Genomic DNA, 24,436 nt, shown 5'->3' with positions numbered 1-24,436 from the left:
CAAAATGGCAAGTTGGAGGAAGTCACAGAAACAGTCACAGGATATGAATGGAAGTAGGAGAACTACATGAAGTAAGCCAAGGGTGAGGAGAAGAATGCATGTTGGTAAAAGATGATGATGATGATGATGATGAGAACTATGATGATGAAGTCTCCTGGAACAAACTGAGCTTTGTGATTTTGTGGACTCATTATGCCCAGTGGACATCAAGGCTTTGTTCTGGTTGTATAGTATTGACGCACGTCTATGACATGCTAGCAGCAAGCATACAGTAACAACAAGAATGGAGGTCTCATTGCTTCATCAATGAGCTTCCCATGGCATACTGAGTCCATTTTTTTTAAAGATGGCGGTCACACACTTTTAGTTGGTTGTGATAATGGAACGGATTAAATTTGTAGGTTTAAGTTAAAATGCGTAAAACAGTAAATTTTCAGCAAGACCATGCCTCTCTCCATAGAGAAAGAATTTGATGTTTGGTGATTGGCTGTTTTTTTTAAGCAATGCATGGATGGAAACATAAGCATTAATGTTTTTTTCACCTGCATGATTCACTGTTTGGATGTTGCGGAGTCTGACTGAACAGACTTTTTCCACCTGTTCATGTTTTATTGTTTTTTCCTCAGTCAAAAGGCTGTTTGTAAACCACAGAAACATCAGTTTGATGGAACATTTCCATATATTAGCTACTTCACATGACCAGGGCCTGCCCAACCAGCATTAAACCCCTGCCAGGTGACAGATGAGGGTTGCTTCCAGGATGAAGAAAGTAGGCCAATGGAACATTATTTTTCATTTCATTTTTTTTTTTTTTCATTAATCCAAAATGGGGAAACAGCTGAATTTATGCAGATGACAAAATAATGATGTTGTAGTATTAAATGTCCAAGTGACTAAAGCATATCTGTTAGATAAATATTCATATGGCTTTAACGTTAACCAGATTGTAGTCTCAAAATACAGATTAAATACAGAAAACACAGTACATTCCTGTGATAAATAAGCTTAAGTTCATTGTTTCTTTTCATGTTCCAAATTAAATTTTGTGTTTGGCATTTATGTTTTTTTGCATTTGAATTTAATTATTTCAAAATAAATTCACTCAAGTTTTTATTAAACATTACTTTTTTTTACGGCAACTAATGTTCTCAAATTCTTTAAATACATTCAACGTTTTCAGGCTTACAGAATTCTTGATTTTACAAGGGAATGTGCATTACCTGGCCAGTTTTCGCCTCTCCTTCTCTTCTTCTTCCTCTTTTTGAGCTGATGTTAAACTTTCTGCATCTGCAAGGTTGTCTACTGCAATGGCCAAGAATACATTCAGGAGGATATCTGTTTAGGACATGAGTTTAGAATTATAATATAGTAGATTTTGTAATTGTGTATCATACATATATATCTCTAATAGACTGGCACCTCATCCAGGGTGTACCCTCCCTAGTGCCCTGTGTCCCCTGGGATAGGCTCCAGGCCTCCCATGACCCTGTGCATAATAAGCGGAATTGGGGATGAGTAAATGAATATTAAATAAGTTCCGAAATGCAATGGTAAATTGTTAACATCACATGAGCTATCTATTACAAAAAATAGGGGGGTTATATGGGTTATATTAGTATTTTAAAGTAAGCATAATTGGGTTAAATGATGTTTGCATGCTTGTTTCTTTTGTTTACACATAGTTGTAATTTTTGTTACTAAGTAATCTTGTGTTATCAGTGCTGACATTTCGGTTTTAACACCCCACCCGCTCCCTTTGCTGTAAAGGATACAGTTTCCACAAATGAAGAGAATAATGAAGTAGATGCACACGAGCATGCCAGGAAATGAAGGTCCACCATAGGCCATAATCCCATCATACATTACTGAGTTCCAATCCTCTCCAGTCAAAATCTGTTGCCATTACAGAAATCCACAGTAACAACAGTTAAAAAAAAAAAACAGATGTGAGAATCTAATTAGTGTAAGGGTCTAATGTAAGAATCTCCACATGCACAATGAGAAGAATAGTGAGGGAGGCAACAAAATACAAAGTTGATTTTTTATTTGACTGCAAATGAAAATGAATCTGTTATTAAAAAAAATAAAGTGAAATAACTAAAATATTTAAAAGTTACCAAATGTTTATAAATAATAATTCAAGTAGTTGCTTATAGTATTTTTCTGAAATTTAGGATTAGTGTTTTCCCGGAATCCTTTGCTATTGCTTTATTACATTTCTTAAATAATAGTATGTTTTACATAAAGACTTTCCAGTTACAAAGAGAGGAAGATGTTTTTGCTTCCATCCTCCTTATTCACTTTCTCTTAACCAAACATGCAATTTCATTTCTAATCTGCCCCTGCTTAGAAGTGACTGCTGTTAGGTTAAAAAGACATATTCCTTTTACAGTATTTCCCAGTTCAGTCAATAACAATCTTTAAACATTTTACCGCTTTCTTTGGATGATTAACTTCTTATAATATGAAGTTAATCTATTAAGGGGTCTAATTTTACAAAGTCATTTATTATCATTGCTCTAATTTAATTAAGATTAAATTAGGTTGAACTTCAGCTCTGATTACTGCCTGTAAAGTCGTGCGTATTTACTCTGGGGTTTTTTTTAGGGCAAAAAAAAAAAGTCCCACACATCTGTTTACGTTATATTGTATGTGTTTGTCAGGAAGATAGGGAAACTTTGTATTGTAAGATGCTTGTGGGAGACTAGCCCAAGCATTTTATTCAATCAAATAAAAGCACCAAGTTCTAGCAAAGTGTATTGTCTTTGTCAAGAAAGGGGGTGTATGTTTATTAACAGATTTTTTATTATCCAGATTTACCCTACTATTATGGTTCCAAGACCTTCAAACTGATGCCCTTTCCAGATTGTTCCAACTATCACAGCATACACAACACCCTTGAACCTATTGTCCCAAATTTCATTATAGCCACAATATTGTCCACAATTCATGGGAATTGTCCAACAGACACGGCAAAAAGAGCCTTCAATGATGATACTGCAATTAGGACAACATCAGGAGACCCTTTTAGTGACTCTTTTAGGATCTGTGGCTGCTTTTATGACCTGTAAACAAATGACCATAATTAAGAAAAAAAAGTGGATGTTCTAATATTTTATTTTAGGTGACAGAAAAAAAATATTTGCTAAATATTCATTTACTCTAATAATGGGGAAAAAGGAGAACACCCACTGGCTTCATATCCTCATTTTTATCCATATGTACCTACTCTTTGGCTTATCATCATGAAGTCTTCATCACTAACAGAGGATACTTTGACAGTACTTGGTAGAAGTTGACAAACTTTACATTATGACTTCCATTAACGTCTCAAAAAGAAAAAAAGAAAATAAGAACAGGCCAGAACCTTCTTGTAGGTGAAGTGAAGCTAAAAACGCCTAACCTGTTCACCAGGAGGCAGCTACTAAGTCAGGTTCTATGGAGTTAATTATGTGCCAAAATTTAACAAACAAACACAATCTGCTTTGCAAAGAAAAAAACGACTTTCTCACAAATGCAGCGTTTTGCAAACAAACACAATCCGATTTGCAAAGGAAAAAAATTGACTTTCTCACAAATGCGCCGAACGTATTTTCTCACAAATGCACCCTCTGTATTTTCTCACAAATGCACACACCGTATTTTCCTCACACATGCACCCACCGTATTTTCGGTAATTTACTATATTCTCCCGAGACCTCAAACAACGTGTTTATATGGTTTACCCTTATGTCCCAGAGGAATATGAGTGGGGGACAGTTTTGAGGTGTCCATTATATATCCAGACAGCCAGACGTATTAACAATCCACTATCTTTAGGATAGAGCCCTGTAGGGGGATACGGTTATATCAAACCACAGCTGCATTTTAATTAACTATTGAGGGCTGAAAGAACTGCCATCATGTTTGGCTTTTTATATCCACACCGGACGTATGCGACATGATGCATCAAAATCTTTTATAATTAGTGATCATATCTACATTTAAATAATCTTTAACAAAGTTATAAGGGGGGAAAAAGCTATGAATGAACAGTAAACATACTGAATTACAGACAGAATTTTATTACAAACCTGCTTGTAAAAAGTTTCATAAATGTCATGCTGTCTAATACAATGATTTTTGCATCTTACTGTATCTACACCTCGCGCTGCATCAGCTGTCTACAATGTATGATTATACTACAGACACAGATTATTTAAATGTAAATATATAATCACTAATTAAGTTAATAATTCAATAGTTCATTAAAATGCAGCTGTGGTTTAATATAACTGTATTCTCCTACAGGGCTCTATCCTAAAGATAGTGGATTGTTAATACGTCTGGCTGTCTGGATATATCCTCTGGGACATAAGGGTAAACCATATAAACACGTTGTTTGAGGTCTCGGGAGAATAGAGTAAATTGACCGATAGCGCCATCTGCTGTTTTGGAAGAGGGAGTTGCTCCATTGCATTTGTGAGAAAATACGGTGCGTGCATTTGTGAGAAAATACGTTCGGCGCATTTGTGAGAAAGTTGAATTTTTTTCTTTGCAAATCGGATTGTGTTTTTTTGCAAAACGCTGCATTTGTGAGAAAGTCAAATTTTTTTCTTTGCAAATTGGATTGTGTTTGTTTGCAAAACGCTGCATTTGTAAGAAAGTCGTTTTTTTCTTTGCAAAGCAGATTGTGTTTGTTAAATTTTGGCACATAATTAACTCCATAAGGTTCCTAGTGTCCCGTTATGCCTGCCAAGCAAAAAGGTGCAATTCTTTTCAGGAAGGCATTCCAAGAGATAGGAAATGGGAGCTTAATTCGGCAAACATGGGACTCGCCACTTTCTAAAAATCTCAAAAATAATGCCAACAGACTTTTCGAGGTAAATTGGCAGATGAAAGTTAAACATTGGTTTCACCTAGTAGACAGACATATTGTGCTGGGGGCCATTCAGTGTGATAGCTATTGGTGCCAGGTGTTCTTTGCAAACAGAGTTGGGAAAATCCAAAAGGCTGAGCCAGCGAGTGCCTGGTGGTGGATCCCAGGAAATGGCCCTGGAAAGTCAATCTTGTTACAGGAATGGAGCAGCAGAGACCACAGTGAGCATTACAGACAACACAAAGTCATCAAGAAATAAAAAAAAAACAAGATTTCTGCGACCATCCTTCATAGAGATGTGAGAAGGCTAGTTGTCTTGGTTCCGGCAGAAGAACAGGCAGAAGGAAAGAAAGTGTGAACTACATGGGTTCAAGAACCAATAGTTCAAGTGGGAGGTGTAAAAGGATAAGTGAAATGGTGGAGCTGAAGTCACTCGACAAGGAACAACTGTGACACGATCAGAGTATGACATCACAGCATGCATCACCTCACAATCACTAATTGAGCAAAGGTACAGACCTAACATACAAGCACAATCTGTGACAGTGATTAGCCTCCTCACAGTATCTACTATGATGTAGCTATGATGTAACAGAATAGGGTCTGTTTATAACAACTTGTGTGTAAGAGACTGCTGTCAGTACCATGTGAGACAGAGAAGCGCATCGGCTGCTGGTCATCTCAGGGAAACTGATGGTATGATAATACCGCTCTTTACTTATACGAAGGACTGATCACTTGAATCTTGATTGAGTTACTTAATATTTAATTTATTCACTATAGTGCTCATTACAAGAGTAAGAGTAACTATGATTAAGTAAGTTATGCTGTGATTGTTGTTTGTGTTTCCATGTATTCACAAAAAATTTTATATGATGTATGTTACATGTCATTTAAGGGGTTAACAGAATAGTATGTGTTAGTTGTGTTAGAAGCTTAGTTAAATAGTGATGTACCCTTTTTCTGGTTTTCATTTAAAGTTATCGACCTCACTCTCTCTCCCTCACTTAGTTAAGTCTACTTTAAACAATTGTTGTGTAACCTGCAAAGCTGTCAGACACAAGAATTAAAAGTGATTCCAGAGTTGATTCCCATGTCCCCTGTAGTTGGCTTTGGCTTTTTTTAAGTTTAAAGTTTGAAGCGGAGGCTGATGTGCAAATTCCCAGATAACTCGACAGACAGTGCAAAATTACTAAAAACTTAATTGGTTAGGTGCTGCTCACTTTTATTTGACATTGGCCAAAGCTAAAGGATACTGGCAGATCCTCTTGACTCCCATGTCCTGAGAAAACGTCTCGGGTTACTTTGCTGTAACCCTGTTCCCTGAAAAGGTGGGAACAAGATGCTGCGTGAAAACGCTATGGGAAACATCTTGTCATGTTGCCGGTTGTGAAGCATGTGTGTATCAAAAACGGCAAATTTTTGGCTTTTTTAACCTCGGTGGGTGACGTCATCTGATAAGACACACCTGCAGGTTATAAATAGGAGTGAACCGGAAACATTCCTCAGATTGATTTGTCTGAACGGATGTCCGGTCACATAGGCAGTGCGGCATTGGGACTCGTTCCCACCTCGTTCCCGCCTTTTCAGGGAACAGGGTTACAGCAAAGTAACCCGAGATGTTCCCTTTCAAAGGCTACACTCGATGCTGCGTAAAAACACTATAGGAATGATAGTGCCAACGCCGCCGCACTGCAAGATTGTGTAGCGTGTGCGCACAAGACCGAGAAGGTCTCAGAACTATGTCTGGGTAGCTGACTCGAGGACCCGTGAGCCAGGAGTAGCATGAATATCCAGACTATAAATGTAACAAATGTGTGCGGAGAGGACAACCCTCCGTGTCACACACTTGCTGCAGGGGAATACCTCTTGCTAGTGCAATAGATGAGGCGATCCCCCTGGTTGAATGAGCCCTGATTCCTAGAGGTGAAGTGAGCCCACGCGCCTCATAGGAGAGGGCAATAGCCCAGTGTAGTGGGGGCCGCCCCCTGGTTGCGGCCCCAGACCATGTAAAAGCTGCTCTGACTTACCCCACTAGCTGATGCGGTGGACGTAAATCTGAAGAGCACGTACTGGACACAGTAAGTGAAGTCTCTCCTGCTCCGAAGCTGTAAAGGCAGAGGACAGAAGGCTTCAAAAACAATAGGATGCATGTTGGCAAATGTGTGCGGAGAGGACCAACCCTCTGTGTCACAAACTTGCTGCAGGGGAATACCTCTTGCTAGTGCTATAGATGAGGCGATTCCCCTGGTTGAATGAGCCCTGATTCCTAGAGGCGAAGTGAGCCTACGTGCCTTATAGGAGAGGGCAATAGCATTTTTCACGCAGCTTGTGGCCCCAGAACATGTAAAAGCTGCTTCGACTTACGCCACTGGCTGATGCGGTGGACATAAATCTGAAGAGCACGTACTGGACACAGTGAGTCAGGTCTCTCCTGCTCCGAAGCTGTAAAGGCGGAGGACAGAAGGCTTCAAAAACAATAGGATGCATGTTGGGAATGGAAATTTCGGAAGATAGATAGTGAGGATACAAAATGGCCCTGACTAGCCCAGGGGCAAAGTCTGGGCAGGATGGGGAGACTGACAGATCTCCGATCCTCTTAAAGAGGTAACACCATTTAGAAAAACCATCTTGAGGGTCAGAAACCTGAGGCGCTGACTCTAGTGGTTCAACAAGGGGAGCCCAAGGACAAATTTTCCTGCAGAAACTCCAGCACTGAAACAATTCGGCAGTTGACTGGGTCTACCTGCTTCGTCATGCACCAACTTTCAAATACATTCCATTTGAGGGCATAAGCTCTTCGAGGGGAGGCAGCCCTAGCACTTAGAATAGTCTGAATTACGCTGGCTGAAAGACCAGCTTGACTTACTTGGTCCTGTTCAGGGACCGCCAAGGCGTCCAAACGCAGGGGCTGGAAGTCAGAGAGTAGTAAAGGGGACATTTGCTGATCTTGCGAGGCTAAGAGGTCCACCCGCACTAGGACATGGTAGTCTCAGCTGCTGAGGAAGTGCTTTAGGGCCCGAAATAGAGCCATCATTTTGAGGCAATTGATGTGCCGCGCGAGAAGAAGGCCTCAACAGCTCTCTTGGGCTGGACGATCATCTAAGACCGCACCCCAGCCCATGAGGGAAGCGTCTGTCGTTAGCATCTGCCACAACAAGACGAACTTGGGACCCAGAGTCAGAAACCGGGGTCTGAACCACATAGGAAGCGTACGAGAGTGAAATCCCCTGGTTCTCAGCCACAACTGAAATGCTCTCATGTGCAGAAGGCCCAAAGGTGTCACTGAGGATACAGCTGCCATGAGAGCTAAGATCTCTGAAAGTGATGGTCACTTTCTGGTCTAGCTTGATTTCCTTGACGGTGTTGAGAATGGATTCGACACGAGCGGGAGACAGCTGTTCCCACTTATGCTCAAATTCCATGTGACACCCAAATATGTTGTGCTCTAAACAGGAAAGACATGCTTTCATGGCATTGGATCTCAATCCTAAGAAACAAAGATTAGCTAGGACGACATGCTGATGTCGAAGCGCTAGCTACTGAGACTGGGCCAGCCAGTCATGTAATTCAAATACGGATGCTCTGGAGTCGTAAAAGCCAGAACTACATCCATGTATTTTGTGTATGTGCAGGTGAGAGAGCTAGACCAAATGAAAGGACCCGATACTGGTAAGCTTCGCCCCCGAAAGTGAACCTCAGGAACCTCCTGTGTTGTGGCAATATTTCTATTGATTTATTTTTAGATAGAAATTTTATTGGAGACTGGAGTTGCCCGAAACACCAGTGGTGGCGGAGCAAGAACACCAACCTCCTGGGGGTGCCAGGGAGAACACTTCATTTTTTGAAAGGAATTCTGCGTGCCTCTCCCTATAGCGGGGCCACCCCCCACGGTCCTGGGCACATGAACCTCAGGGCTTGAAGAAGACAATATGCAAGTCTGACCTTTCTTGAGGCGGATTGCGTGACGCACCCGAATCTTGCGACTCTCCTTGTGTGTTTCACGCCTCGCAACAGTCAGACCCGGTCGAGACTGGGTGGCCGACAGTTCCGACTCTTGAGCACGGCGGGGAAGGAATTTCCCGAAGGCTTGTTATATAACTTCACCTCATGAACCTAGTGGCGACTGAGTTAACGACATCGCCAAGTAGGCCGGGAGGCGAGATGGGGCATTAAGAAGAAATACACAATCCTTCTCCTTGATGCCCCTGAGATACAACCACAAGTGCCTCTCCGCGGAAACCATCGCAGCCATAGAACGGCCAATAGCATGAGCCGCCTGCTTTGTTGCACGAAGAGACAAGTCTGTGACCTGGCGTAAGTCCAATACGCCCTACCTTGAAGAGCCCCGCCAGTACTCAAGTCTCTCAGCAGGTCAGCCTGGTAGGCGTGCCATGGTGTGCAATTGAGCACCAACCTGACCTGCTGCCTAAAAAGCTTTTCCCTCCAGGTAAGATAAAAAGTCTACACAGCTTGAAAGGAAGTAATAGCTTTTCAGGAAGGATGATGTCCCAGAAGAGAGATAGCCTGGAAGTGTCTCTTCTATCTGGGTGTCATTATATAACCCCGCGCTTCCACCTCAACTATATTTAACTAAATAAATAAGTTGATGGCAGGAAAACACGGGATGAATACAGCTTACTCCATGAAAGGGTTAACTCATGGAGATTGCTAAGAAAAGGGGAGAGAGCGTCGTTGAGGCTCCGCCCCCCCGGCCACCCGACAGAACCCGACGTCTAAATAAAAACGATGTCTATGTTTTTATTTATTTTATTTTATTTTTTAAATTAATTTATTTTTTTAAGTGCTTAGAGGCTATTACCATCTCCACGGAAGCAAGAGAGAATGTTTATTCTTGCCCATTTACAAGAAGCGCCAGGGCGCGCTTGAGAGCGGACAGAGGATTTTCTCGATCCGATGAGAACGCGAAAGAAAGTAGTTTTTAAATTCGTCTCTGACAGCTCTGCCGGATGCACGAGTTTAAGCCCCAGGAATGCGCGGCGGCTTGAAGCTTCTCAAGGAATGCGAGGCGCGCGCGTAGCACTTAATCGAAGCAGTAAAGTGTAGCGATCGTCCTCCGATATGGATTATACACTCGGAGGGACATCTGGTTTAAAACTCTGCCATTATTGGTGAGTTAAACTCTTGTTTTGCTGGTTAGACACAGACACGCTTACAACTAGGTGAAGACAAAGAATCTGAGGAATGTTTCCGGTTCACTCCTATTTATAACCTGCAGGTGAGTCTTATCAGATGACGTCACCCACCGAGGTTATAAAAGCCAAAAATTTGGCACATTTGGCTTCACAACAGGCAACATGACAAGATGTTTCCTATAGCGTTTTCACGCAGCATCGAGTGTAGCCTTTGAAAGGAAACAGACTTTTCCTACTATATGGTTTAAACCAATTCATGAAGCTCTGGTTAAAGAATAGTTGTTTGCTATAAAGATGGTGATGCCCTATGCAGCTGCAGCTGCACTGACTTATAACAGTGTAAGACTTTTTAGATGTGGGAATTTAGATAAACTAGGAAGTTACATGGACAACATAGCCATCATGCAGAACAATAATGGCCTATTAAGATACGATCATCATATTTTATTACAAATAAGATCATGAAACAATATTCATGTTATGGACCCAAACACTGGGGAGAGGATTTGCAGCTTTAGATTGCTACAGTTAAAGGTGATTGGTGATTTGGGGTGATTATTTTCTAAGCCCACTGTATATACTACCGTGCAAAATTCTGCAAGGATGTCTTTAAACCAAAAGTTTCTATATTAAAAAAGTAAGTAAACAGTAATTAATTAAACTGTTAATAATTTGTGTGATGAGCCTTTCCTTAATTTATACTGCTTTAGAGTGTGTGTGTGCAGTTTTATAAGGAAATGAGCTGCTAAATTTTACTGAACATCTTGTAGAAACAGTCACCAGTCACTTTTTTATGCAGCATTCTTTGTTTTTGTCAGACAAATGGTCTTTTACATAATGTGCTACTTTTTGGCCTATAGAATTAAAATAATTTTTAATTAACTAGTCTTATAATGAAATTATAAAGAAAAATGTGTATAAGGGTGTCCAAACAGCCACATCACAGCCTTGTATTTAATGTTTATTTCATGCCTATTGCATATCACGATTAAAAAAAAAACATATACCTAGTTTAAACTGTAGACTTAAACCACTGTAAAGCAGATTTGCTAACAAGATTTCAGGATAGGACTGCTGTCTTTCTTGAGACTTGAACATATCATAAAGACCACAATGTACAGACATAAATACCCATTGCTAATTTTTATGAACTATACCTGGAAGACTGTGAGTAATGACTGGGGAAAGTTGTCAAATGTGCTCCGACGAGTTTCATCGAAGTTGAACTTCCCACCAAACAGTTGCATGCCAAGCAAACTAAAAATAATGATGAAAAGGAAGAGTAGCAGCAGCAGGGAGGCGATGGAGCGAACAGAGTTCAGCAAAGATGCAACCAGGTTGCTGAGAGAGTTCCAATACCTGAGTTACAGTGCAGAAAAATATCAGTCACACTTAAAATAGTATTTCATCACCGTAAATTGTGTTAACTGTTAAAATTACTTATTATGATAGAGTTTATGTGGATAAAAAAAAATTAGACGACCAGTATACCTGCTTTTTCATAAAATTATTTAATTAACCAATCATGTGGTACATGAGTAATGTATAAAATTATGCAGCTGTTGGTCAATAGCTTTAGTACCTGTAAAAACTCCAAACAATCTCAGTGTCATTGGCATAATTGGTAGTGCCAGGTATGACGGTTGAATTATCTAAACAATCTTTTGGGTTTACACATGATGGCTCGAAATAACACCTAACAACAAATAGTTTTTGATCAGAAACTCTTGAGAAACTAAAGGTCAGATAGGGATGACCAGAATAGATAAGCTAACAGGAAGACTACAGTAACACAAATGACCGATTTTTACAACTGCATTTCATTTTGCACCAGATTTCTAAGCATGAAGACCACTTTATGCTTAACTCCTGTCAATCAGGAACAGCACTCTCTGGTTATAGCGGGCACAGGCTCACCAAAGTGGAAGTGTGAAGATAATCACCTTTTTCTTCGACAGACAATTGCCTAATTGTATATGTGCATGAACGAGCAGGTGTAGGTTTTGCACGTGATATAAGTAAAGTGATAGGCTGGTGTACTGTATATAGCACAGAGTAGGTCAGTTTACTGTACATTTTGTTTAAAAGCTTAGTTTGTGTGTATATAATATTGTACTCACGCTCTTTCCTTAATGTTAGCCTTTTGAAATGTATTATCTATAAGATTTGTTTACTAAATTTGATTTTCAAATTCTTCCAAAACCCCACTTTATCTTCTGCCTTGAGTCACACTGTGTACACTTTCACACACACCTGGTGATTTTGAAGATGCGCAGCAGGCGCACACAACGCAGCACGGAGATGCCTAGAGGGGACATAATCTTTGTCTCCACCAGAATGGTCTCTAGTATCCCGCCACACACCACAAAACCATCAAAGCGATTGAAAAGTGAGACAAAATATGCCTGCAGTCCCAAACTGTACATCTTTAAAAGCATTTCTCCAGTGAAGAGAGCTAGGAGGACCTTGTTGGCAATATCTGGAAACAAAAAATTAAGGTTAAGACAATAAAATGTTTTAGGACAGATTGTTTTTCTGAGTTGTTGCATACAATAAAAATGCAAGGTAGTTTAATATATGGTGCTGAATGTGCAGCTGTAGTAAATAAGTGCATCTTTTTATTTTTCACCTTGTACATCAGTTAGCCACTGAGGTTGTTTATGATGCTCCGAGGCAATGGTCAAAGTATTCAGGAACACAAAAAATATCACCAGCCAATAAAATACATTTGACTTTACAGCAGCCCGACATTTACGCCGGCACAGACGATTCCAGCGACGAGAATATCGACTACAGAAAGACAGAAAGACAGAAAATATGAAGGAATATATAAAGAAACATAAGCAAAGTAATTTTTTGTGTAATGTACATAAGTTTTATTTTTATACTTATCATTTGTAAAACATGTGAATCACTTCAACTCAAAGAGACGTATTCCGTCTGTTTTATATTTGTACTCATCACAAAGTTTAGAGTGTCTGAGTTTGCCGAATGTGAAAAAGGACTAAAGTGTTAATTCCTCAATTAATGGCTAATGAGCAGTTAGGACCACCTTAGTCACAGCCTAACTGTCATATTATGATGATACAGTGGAAAGGGCACAACATTTACAGTAGAATGAATACACAATACACACACAAACAAACTAACACACATACACGAAACACATATAAACGAGAGAAATTAGATGGCCAAGATAATTCCATCAGACAGTGAGGACATGTACTAACCTGAACTTGGATTTGGAGATCCTATTTCTGGAATGAAAAGCAGAATGGATTACAACACGACAAGGACATAACATTATGGATGACATTGTTTACAAGGCGAGAGACAGAACACAAAAATCAGCGGCTCCAAGTCCAGCCCCTAGACACATAAACAAACTGTCATATTCACTAGGAGTGATTATGAATCAGTGCCCTTTTGGCCATGCCAGCAGCTGATTAAACACACAGATCATCAGAAGAAAGACAGAGAGGAGGAAATGCAAAGAAAGGCAAGAAAGCTGACTAGCATGGATCAAACATGCTTTTTGTCTGTAGAAAAGCTCACATATACAGCATGAGTGTGGTACTGTATGTATTTCAGTCAATAGATTAGTTTAGATCAGACCTAGACCTGAGTGATATATTCACAGTCATTTTATTGCTTACAAGTCACAAAGCATGGCAATTTTAAACAGTCTGCAAAACAACATATATTTTCTTCATTAGCATTAAATTGTTAAAAATGTATGCATATTATTTTGGAATATTTGCTTTGTATGTCAGGTGTCATGATTTATACTTTTTTTAAACATTGAAATACCCACACATTAGCAATCCATTCACATTTCAATATAAACTATCTTCTTTGTCTTTCGGCTGTTCCCTTTCAGGGGTCGCCACAGCGAATCATCTGCCTCCATCTTACCCTATCCTCTGCATCCTCTTCTCTCACACCAACTAACTTCATGTCCTCTCTCACTGCATCCATAAATCTCCTCTTTGGTCTTCCTCTAGACCTCCTGCCTGGCAGTTCCAACCTCAGCATCCTTCTACCGATATATTCACAATCTCTCCTCTGAACATGCCCAAACCGCCTCAATCTGGCCTCTCTGACTTTATCTCCAAAACATCTAACGTGGGTTGTCCCTCTGATGAACTCATTCTTAATCCTATCCATCCTTGTCACTCCCAAGGAGAACCTCAACATCTTCAGCTCTGCTACCTTCAACTCTGCCTCCCGTCTTTTCTTCAGCGCCACTGTCTCTAAGCCGTAGAGCATCGCTGGTCTCACCACTGTCCTGTACACCTTTCCTTTCATTCTCGCTGATACTCTTTTATCGCACAACACACCTGACACTTTTCTCCACCCATTCCAACCTGCCTGTACCCGCCTCTTCACCTCCTTTCCACACTCTCCGTTGCTCTGGACCGTTGACCCCAAGTACTTAAAATCCTGCACCTTCTTTACCTCTGCTCCCTGTATCCTCACCGATCCTCCTGGGTCCCTCTCATTTACACACATGTATTCCGTCTTGCTGCGGCTAACCTTCATTCCTCTGCTTTCCAGAGCATACCTCCACCTCTCCACCTGTTCCCTGCTCTCGCTACAGAGCACAATGTCATCTGCAAACATCATAGTCCATGGGGACTCCTGTCTTACCTCATCTGTCATCCTGTCCATCACCAGAGCAAACAAAAAGGGGCTTAGAGCCGATCCTTGATGCAGACCCACCTCCACCTTAAACTCTTCTGTCACACCTACAGCACATCTTACCACTGTCTTACAGCTCTCATACATGTCCTGCACCACTCTAACATACTTCTCTGCCACTCCAGACTTCCTCATACAATACCACAGCTCCTCTCTTGGCACCCTGTCATACGCTTTCTCTAAATCTAAAAAGACACAATGCAACTCCCTGTTACCTTCTCTGTACTTCTCCGCCAGCATCCTCAAAGCAAATACTGCATCTGATGTACTCTTTCTAGGCATAAAACCATATTGCTGCTCACAAATGCTCACCTCTGCCCTTAACCTAGCTTCCACTACTCTTTCCCACAGCTTCATTGTCTGGCTCATTAGCTTTATACCTCTATAATTGCCACAGCTTTGCACATCTCCCTTGTTCTTAAAAATTGGCACCAATACACTTCTCCTCCATTCCTCTGGAATCCTCTCACTCTCCAAGATCTTGTTAAACAAACTTGCCAAAAACTCTACTGCCACCTCTCCTAAGCACTTCCATACCTCCACAGGTATGTCATCAGGACCAACAGCCTTTCCACTCTTCATCCTCTTCAACGCCCTTCTCACCTCACTTCTACCAATATTTGCTACTTCCTGTTCGACAACAGACACCTCTTCTACTCTTTGTTCTCTTTCGTTTTCCTCATTTATCAACTCCTTAAAATACTCCTTCCATCTTCCCATCACCCTCCTGGCATCTGTCAGTACATCCTGGCATCTGTCAGTACAGTATATATAGTTTATATTTCAATATAAACTATATTTAAAAAAAAAAAAGGAGCATTAATTTCGCACAGCTGCGAATACAAGATACAAATTGTATCTGTGATGTTAAGTTTGACTTGCATTATTTGATCAGTAAGAAAGGTTTATATTTTACATTTTCATTTTTTTTTTATATTTTAACAATAATATATTTTATTTAATAAAATTTGTAAAAAAAAAAAATAATTTAAATAACTGTATGACAGTTAAAAAATAACATTAAATAGTAAATCACTTTTGAAAGAAAAAAACATAATGAAGACAGTCAGGAATTACCTGAAAAAACTTTGAAAAAAAAAAAAACTAACAAAACATCACAGTAAGTAAACAAACCAACCTAATAGGACAACAATGACTTGACCAGAAAAACTAACATGTGTTCTGTGCATGTCAGAGTTTTGTCCATACTCTACGTGGATTATTGTCCTGTAAAAAGCAGATGTCCATTTATCTATTTTAATATGAAGTGGGTGTGGTCTGTTCCCCAAACTTTGCTAGGGTATCAGGTGAGGTTGCTTAACCAACAAATATGATCATAAAATAATGATTAATCTGCTCTTATGTTTCATCTAAATATTATACTAATTAGGGCCCAAGCACTATAGGCGGGACCCTCTTGTTTTCCTAAGAATTTTTTCCTGGGAGTCTGGGCTCAGGGGCCCACACAAGAGATTTTGATGCATAGCTCATACACACTTTCACATAGGCACACAAAACTCGGTACACATTTATAGCTTATAAAGCCGAACAACTTTTGTCATGGGGTCAACTCAACAGGAGGCCGATTATTTTGCGTCGTTTGCAAATCCCAGATGGATTTTGATATACTCCTCCTAGGGACTTTATACAATCGCAATCAAACCGGGCCGATGTGATATAAAGACATCGAGGATGCAAAATTGAAAAAAGGATTTTTGATATCTCAATCCAGTCAGTCGTGATAATGTCTTAAACTTCTGTTAAAAAGTGATTAATAACATTGTGTTTGGCATTATATTAAGTGACATGTTTAGTGACATCACATTGAGTAACATCATTGTGTGATTCTTTTTTTCCAGCATCTACAGTAGCACCACACACAAGACACACATACACATCTCTTTCAAACACACACACACACACACACACACCAACGCACTCAACAAATATTTAGGGCCCAAGCTGACATCAGCCATATTACATTATATTGTGTGATGTGTGCAAATTGTGCGGTGTAGCCGGGCGGCGATGGCTTTTTGTAGGTCTTAACACACTCAAATAACACACAGTTTGTGCAGTGTACCCTGGAGGCGATGGCACAGGTTGTTACAGGGTGCTTGATTGCAACTATATTCTGCGTTGGAAATATAGGAAAAGTTTTTCACTATCCTGGTATGCTTTCAATTTCCTGATATTTCTACTGTCATAGATCACTTTTTTTTGGTGAGAGGAGATGAGGGATAAGACATTATAATATGAAAAACATGTACTTTATCTCCACTAAGAACTAAAATACCCTAAACTAGAATTAAATAACAACTGGCTAAGCACAGCAGCTGCTAGCCAAAGACACACAAGCATCTAAAAACACACACAAACAAGACCATAACATGATTCTGTTTTATGTCATAATTTACTATAATGCCACTGAATTTCCAGCTGCCATGCATGGAAGGCCACCTGTTGGCTGCTGGCTACCACATTGCTGGGGAGGCTACCTTGTTAGTGTCTGGAGGGAGCCTGACCCAGGAAGGACTGGCCTTTTGTAGAAACACAAATAGGGGTTTTTTTCCTCAGCCTTTAGATGAAGGCTGCCTAGAATATGGTATGGCAGGCCACTCCATCATCACATTGACCTCTAATGAGAGCTGGTTCATGAAGGTAGGCATGCTGACCTCCACTAAAAGCTAGGTTATGGAAATTCTCACATTAACCTCCACTAGGTGATGGGCTATGGAGGTTGCCACATCAAATCTAAAGGAGCTATACTGTGGATGTTGCTTCATTGAACAGGCCACACTGTTGTGCGAGGCCTGGCCTAGTGACCAGTCCTGGTTGTCAGCTTACTTTATTATAAAAAAAAGCCTTCTCTATTACTGCACCCAGTGGCATTTTAAGGAATATAGCTACCTAAAGTGAAGAAATACTGCTGGGCAGATAATGCTCTAGAAAACTGCATATCCTCCACTCATTCCACTGCCTATCAGCATGCCTTTTAAGCAGCGTTGACCTCATTGACTTCCTTTTCAAGTCTGCCTAGGGCCTCATGTATATCCTCATCTTGGTGACCTCTGTCACACACTACCCTGAGCTGATTTCTGTGCGTAAAGCAACATTACATCTGGCATATGCCTAAATGTAAATTAAAGAATATTGCTCAGGATGTGCTGCTCACAGCCTAAGGCACCCATTTTGTCTTCATTCACAAATTGACAACCAGACAGTTGCACCATCTGCAAGCTGTGAGTGCACTAACTGCTCCTCTGGAGGGACCCCTACTTTGTCAGCAAAAGACTCGGGTCAGTGGACTACAGCCAGCAATAGTAGGGTAAGTGCAAGACTTGACTAATGTGGTCATTTGCCAGTGGCCCGCTCTTTTGTGCCCCTAAAAACCCACTATTAGCCTATTAAAGAAGAAGCGGGATGGATGATCAAAGATGGCATCACAAAGAAGTCCACAGGAGGGATGCAGGAGCCACTAGTTGGAGACCAACAAGTGGGTGTGCAAACTACAAGGTGCTATTAAAGCATGAGGTGCCATGGCAACCTCATCTATGCGCCAGTTATCACAATCCAGCCGCAGATGAGGAAAAGGTGCTAGGTTTGCCATCAAGGCCCCTGTGCCCAGCCAGAATAAGCCATCCAAAGCCAGAAACTGCAAGGATTTGCCAATGGATGGCTGGCCGAAGCTAGATGGGCGCTTTAGTGAATGGAGGAGTTTTAAGGCCGCATTAAGGCCCGCAGGAGCCAAAAGTAAGGAGAAACCACTTTTTTGCTCTAAAGACATGAATAAGGTCAATCAATTAAGAGCAGTGTTATTCCTGCAGCGGACAGTCTGGGTGCCACAGGCGGAGATAACCAGCCCCCGACTCCGGCATTAGAGCCCTCACAGCGGGGCGAGTGGGTAACGACTCAGCGGCATACTCGTTCAGCCAAAGCTAACGCTAAGGCTAGTCCACCGGAGCACACCTCTTCTGCACTTCACGTGTCCAACAGGTTTGCTCTCCTTAGTGATAAACCTAAAAGAGCTCTGGTTATAGTTTACTCTATACTGAGACATGTGAAATTAGCCAGGCCTTTAGGGGCGCCAGCGGCAATAGTTAGGTGTATCCCAGGAGCCAGAGCACCGGACATAGCAGGTTATCTTAGGGCTCTAGCACAGCATAGGTTCTCTAAGATGGTAGTACATGCTGGAGCTAACAATATACACCTTTGTCAGTCAGAGGTTAGTAAGAATAACTTTACAGTGGTGTTTAAACAAGCAAAGGCGATGTCCGATGATGTAATATGCTCTGGTCCCATCCCAATGAGACGTGGTGACATAGCTTACAGCAGGTTATGGTCGCTGAACCGCTGGATGTCCAGGTGGTGCTCTAAAAACAACGTGGGCTTCATAGATAATTGGAAGACCTTTGAGGGCAAAACTGGCCTGTTAGGGCGGGACAGTGTCCATCCCACTCGGGAAGATGCTGCTCTCATTTCTTGTAGTATAGCTCATAGTCTCAGAAGAGGCCTAGTTAATTGGTGACAATCCAGAGCACAGGCCAGGGAGCAGACAGACAGGCTAAACCAATCGTCTGCTAGCTGCATAGAGTCATCACCCAGGGTTCACTGTATTGAAACTGTCTCTGTTCTTCGAGCTAAGCAAAAATTTAGAAGGATTTAGAATGTCTGTTTAAATAATTTAATTAACATGAAGACCACAAACTTGGATCATACTGAATGCGCAGCCGGCACCTCTGATCTAAAACTAGGACTGTTAAATGTTAGATCTCTCGCATCAAAAGCAGTTATTGTTAATGAAATTATCATAGATCAGGAGTTTGATATACTCTGTTTAACTGAAACCTGGATTAAACAGGACGAGTATGTGGCTCTAAATGAAACTAGTCCTCCTGGATATAGCTACATATACCAGCCTCAGTTAACTGGTAGGAGAAGACATCGCAGTTGTTCACAATGATAATTTGAGTATTGTATAAAAACACAGTCACAAATTTAATTCATTTGAAATTCTTTATAGTAACATAAGTGTATTTAAGTATATTAAGTCACCTCAGTCGATTCCACTAATTGTCATTTACAGACCTCCAGGGCCGTACTCTGGATTTCTTAGTAAATTTGCAGATTTCCTCTCAAACCTAGTCGTTTCTATAGACAAAGTGTTAATTGCTGGAGATTTTAATATTCATTTTGAGAATCCAGAAGACCCTCTGAGAACAGCATTTATGTCCATACTGGACTCAATAAGAGTATATCAGTGTGTAGTAGGACTCACTCATAAAGCAGGTCACACTTTAGATTTAATAATATAATTCAGATTAAGTATAAGAAATTTATTTACAATTCCACTATCTGAAGTTATCTGAGATCACTATCTTGTCTCAATTCAAGTGTGTCACAGTAATAATGTACGCACAGCGCCGCGCTACTGTGTGAAACGTACATTCACATCAACTACCACACAGAGTTTTATCAGTAATCTCCCAGAGTTCCCAACTTCGATTAGATCACCGTCTGACCCCACAGAACTCGATCAGGCGACTGAATATTTAGAGTCGACATTTCGCTATACCTTAGTCACCTCTAATGTAGCTCCAGTTAAAAGTGAATTTATTAGAGATAAGAAACTTGCTCCCTGGTATAACGATCACACGCGCACTTTAAAACAGACCGCTCGGAAATTAGAATGGCGTCAAACTAAATTGTTAGTATTTCAAATAGCATGGAAGGAGAGCATCCTGAACTATAGAAAAGCTCTTAGTGTAGCTAGATCAACATATCTCTCCACTCTTATAGAAAATAACAAAAATAATCCTAGATTTTTATTTAATGCTGTAGCCAATTTAACCAGAAATAAGACCACTGCAGAATTTTCCACAACAACATCATGCAATAGTGAGGACTTCATGAACTTTTTTAATAATAGAATTTTAAATATTAGGCATAAAATTGAGGTTTTGAAACCGAACAATATAATTGATGCAGATGTTAATCTAGCCATGTCAGATCGGAACCTAGAATACTTTACTCCCCTTGAAGAGAATGAACTTATTTCACTCATCTCTTTTGCAAATTCATCAATCTGTATAGTAAATCCGATACCGACACATTTTCTTAAACAGATAGTACCAGCAATAACAGAACCCCCGTTGAGAATAATTAATTTCTCACTCAGCATTGGTTATGTTCCAAAATCTTATTTATTTAATTAGCAGTTATCAAACCAATAATTAAGAAACCTGACCTCGACCCCTGTCCAATTACTTTTATCTCTAAGATTTTGGAAAAGATAGTAGCGGAGCAGCTATGCTCATATGTACATAGAAATGGCATACATGAACTGTATCAGTCAGGATTTAGGCCTCATCACAGCACAGAGACAGCACTCGTTAAAGTAGTAAATGACCTCCTATTGGCCTCTGATCAGGGTTGTGTAACTATGCTTGTATTACTCGACCTCAGTGCAGCTTTTGACACCATTGATCATGCTATTCTTTTTCACAGATTAGAAAATGTAGTAGAAATTAAGGGTACAGCCCTCTCCTGGCTCAGATCCTATCTGACCCATCGTTATCAGTATGCAGACTTAAATGGTGATTATTCTGCATGTTCTCTAGTGGAGTTTGGCGTTCCGCAGGGTTCAGTTTTAGGTCCACTGCTTTTTTCCCTTTACATGCTTCCTCTGGGCAACATAATCCACATAATAAGCATGGTATTAGTTTTCATTGTTATTCTGACGACACACTGTTATATGTCTCAGCATAACCTGATAAGAAAAAAACAGCCTACTAAAGTTGAGCAATGTGTGCAGGACATAAGAAATTGGATGCTAATTAACTTCCTTCTGCTTAATCCGGATAAGACAGAAGTTCTAGTCATAGGACCGCATACAACTAGGAGTAAAATATTAGATCACAACGTAGCTTTAGGTGGCCTTTCTGTTCCATTAAGTGCAACAGTAAAAGACCTTGGTGTGATTATAGATCCCAGCCTTTCATTTAAAGCTCATGTAGATAATATTACCAGGATAGCATTCGTTCACCTCAGAAATATTGCCAACATAAGAAATATATTGTTGCTAAACGATGCAGAAAAACTAGTTCATGCTTTTATCACCTCTAGGTTGGACTATTGTAATGCCTTACTGTCTGGTTGTTCAACTAGGTGCATTAACAAGCTTCAGCTAGTCCAGAATGCAGGAGCGAGAGTCCTCACTAGAACCAGAAGATATCTTCACTGCATTGGCTCCCTGTGAAATTTTACATTGATTTTAAAATACTACTCTTGACATATAAAGCATTAAATGGTCTCGCGCCGCAGTACCTGAGCGAACTGCTAGTGATAGTCTTACGATCCGCCACGCCTACTTCGATTAAAGGATGCAGGCTGCTTGTCAGTACCGCGTATTATGAAAAATACAGCTGGGGGCAGAGCTTTTTCTTACAAAGCCCCAAAATTATGAAATAGTCTTCCAAATAGTGTTTGGGACTCAGACACAGTTTCAGTGTTTAAGTCCGGGCTAAAAACCTATTTATTTAGCCAAGCATTTTTATAAATAGATTTGCCTTAGGTAAAGGAGCAGATCTGGTGGACTCATGGATGTAGAGTATTATGGTGAACTGGTATGTTTAGATGCTGTCTTCCTTACTCTCATTGATCACTCTGCTGTCATAGTTAGTCCTGCCAGAGTGTTTGCTTGCACTCTACAGTTAATATACATTTACATTATACATTGTGTGACTGTGACCATACCTAACTGCCACCTCTCCTCTTCTTCTCTTTCTCCCCCTCTTTCTCTTTCCTCTCTCCCCCTGTCTCCCTCTTTTACTCTTTCTCTCTCTCTGTCGAGCTACACATGTCGTTCTTGAGCTGCCAGTGATTCAGACTCCCTCTGCCCTCCGGACCTGTCTGACCCATCCTGGTGCCCCGCTTCTGGTTTGGAGATCTCGTTACATGGATGCCCCGTGTGTCTCTTTGGGATGCGTCTGGTGTCTAGGGATGATTCTCTCTACCTAGAAGATGGTTCTGGCCTCGACTGGTGTTGGCAACTGTTTCTCTGGGGACTTGACAGTTCGATAGTTCAGGACTGAAACTTCCTTCAAGTCTACCTGAGTCTTCAATAACTACCTGGACTCCATATTAACATCAAATAACATCAACTATTATAGCTGAACTGCCTGCCACCTAACACACTATATAAATGCAGATCATTTCCTGCTTTCTGTTTCACCCAAATGAGGATGGGTTCCCTGTTGAGTCTGGTTCCTCTCAAGGTTTCTTCCTATTACCATCTCAGGGAGTTTTTCCTTGCCACTGTCACCCTCGGCTTGCTCACCAGGGACAAACTGACTATTTTGATTCATACACATTTTATACAAACTTAAATAATTCTTTTGATTGTGTAAAGCTGCTTTGCGACAGTGACAATAGCTAAAAGCGCTATACAAATAAAATTGAATTGAATTGAATAAGGACCCTTCTGCACACATGAGTGGCATGTAAGCAGGGCAATACCCCATGTCCCAGAGATGGCACAAAGCACTTTAGGCACGCTACACTGTTAATGCACTATTTTAAGCTCAGAGGGAGGCAGAGCTGTTATGGCACAAGCTTAAACTTATACACACTATGATTAATGCACTCTGTCTTAGCACCTTTCATCCACCACTTTATTCACTTGAGCTTGCTGCGGAAGGACAAAGTGCCACCCTGTCACCTGCTCGAGCTCTGCGTCTGGGACATTCATGCTGCTGTGAGCACCACCAACCAATCTAATGGAGGCCATTGCGTCAAGGTGGCCAGACAGAACACAAACTGCATGTGTTTAAGCTTTTAAGCCAAGGCCACCGCCAATCTCACGGCACAAGGGCGGCTGGATAAGACTATACTGATCAACCTGCACAAACAGAATGCAGTATGGAAAAAGAGTGATGCCGTGCACCCAGGCCCGGAGTGGCTAATCGGGAGGACCGGGACAATTCCCGGTGGGCCGGTCTGATGTTTGGGCCGCAAGGGCCGGTGTCTAATTCTTTTCTTCTTCTTCTTCTTCTTCTTTTTTTTTTTTTTTTTTAATACATTTTTTTCGTGGGCCAGCCCATTGCTCAGTCATGGCATTAGGTTGATCATACGCTGCTACCGCTGTCCCTGTGCCGCCTCCAATGGTGGCTCTTTTGTTTATAAAAAAGAAAAAAAAAATGCCTGTATTATTGGCAGATGCACCCTGACGTAACGCGTCGGTGCACTGGGTCAGCGCCAGGTCAGCGCAGCAGAGTTCTCCTGGCCGGATCAGCTGTTGAAAGATGGAAAGTAGAAAGAGCAAAGGTGGCGCGGAGAAAGCAAGAATTAAAAAGAGGAAAGCTCTGGAAACAGACGCAGCTAAATGTGCCAAAATTGGCACCTTTTTTACTAAAACGAGCTCGCAGTTTCTAGCACCACATGAGGATGATGAAACGGGTAAGGAAAGATGTTGAACTTTAACTCCAAACCACAGTTCAACTTAAAGGTTGGATATGGTATATGAACACGATAGCGGCGGCATCTGTGTGTTTAGGTTGAAGTTACAATAATACAAAAAATATTTCCAGCCGCTGGGTGGTCAGGTTTTCTGCTGATACGTCCAGTGATGAATTTATTGTAGAGGAGTTTAACTGACAGCTAACGTTAGCAAGTAAGTTAGCTTACAGATCCAGGAGGAAAGTAACATTAGCCGTTTCTCAAT

General features: G+C 40.9%; 1 protein-coding gene across 4 annotated transcripts in view; it reads right to left on the bottom strand.

Moving 5' to 3' along the window:
• Positions 1–24,436, bottom strand: part of cacna1c (calcium channel, voltage-dependent, L type, alpha 1C subunit) — a 235,836-nt gene that overhangs the window by 105,488 nt on the left and 105,912 nt on the right. For all 4 annotated transcript variants that reach the window (XM_053508748.1, XM_053508750.1, XM_053508747.1 and 1 more), the window contains exons 11-16: positions 13,245–13,271; positions 12,644–12,804; positions 12,268–12,493; positions 11,172–11,373; positions 1,773–1,893; positions 1,221–1,335 (exon numbers count right to left, since the gene is read on the bottom strand). In XM_053508748.1, coding sequence (XP_053364723.1) covers positions 1,221–1,335; positions 1,773–1,893; positions 11,172–11,373; positions 12,268–12,493; positions 12,644–12,804; positions 13,245–13,271 — 852 coding nt within the window. The remainder of the gene's footprint in view (positions 1–1,220; positions 1,336–1,772; positions 1,894–11,171; positions 11,374–12,267; positions 12,494–12,643; positions 12,805–13,244; positions 13,272–24,436) is intronic.

This window comes from Clarias gariepinus, chromosome 12 (assembly GCF_024256425.1).
Source record: "Clarias gariepinus isolate MV-2021 ecotype Netherlands chromosome 12, CGAR_prim_01v2, whole genome shotgun sequence".
NCBI lineage: Eukaryota > Metazoa > Chordata > Actinopteri > Siluriformes > Clariidae > Clarias > Clarias gariepinus.
This window is presented reverse-complemented; position numbering and strand designations above follow the sequence as displayed.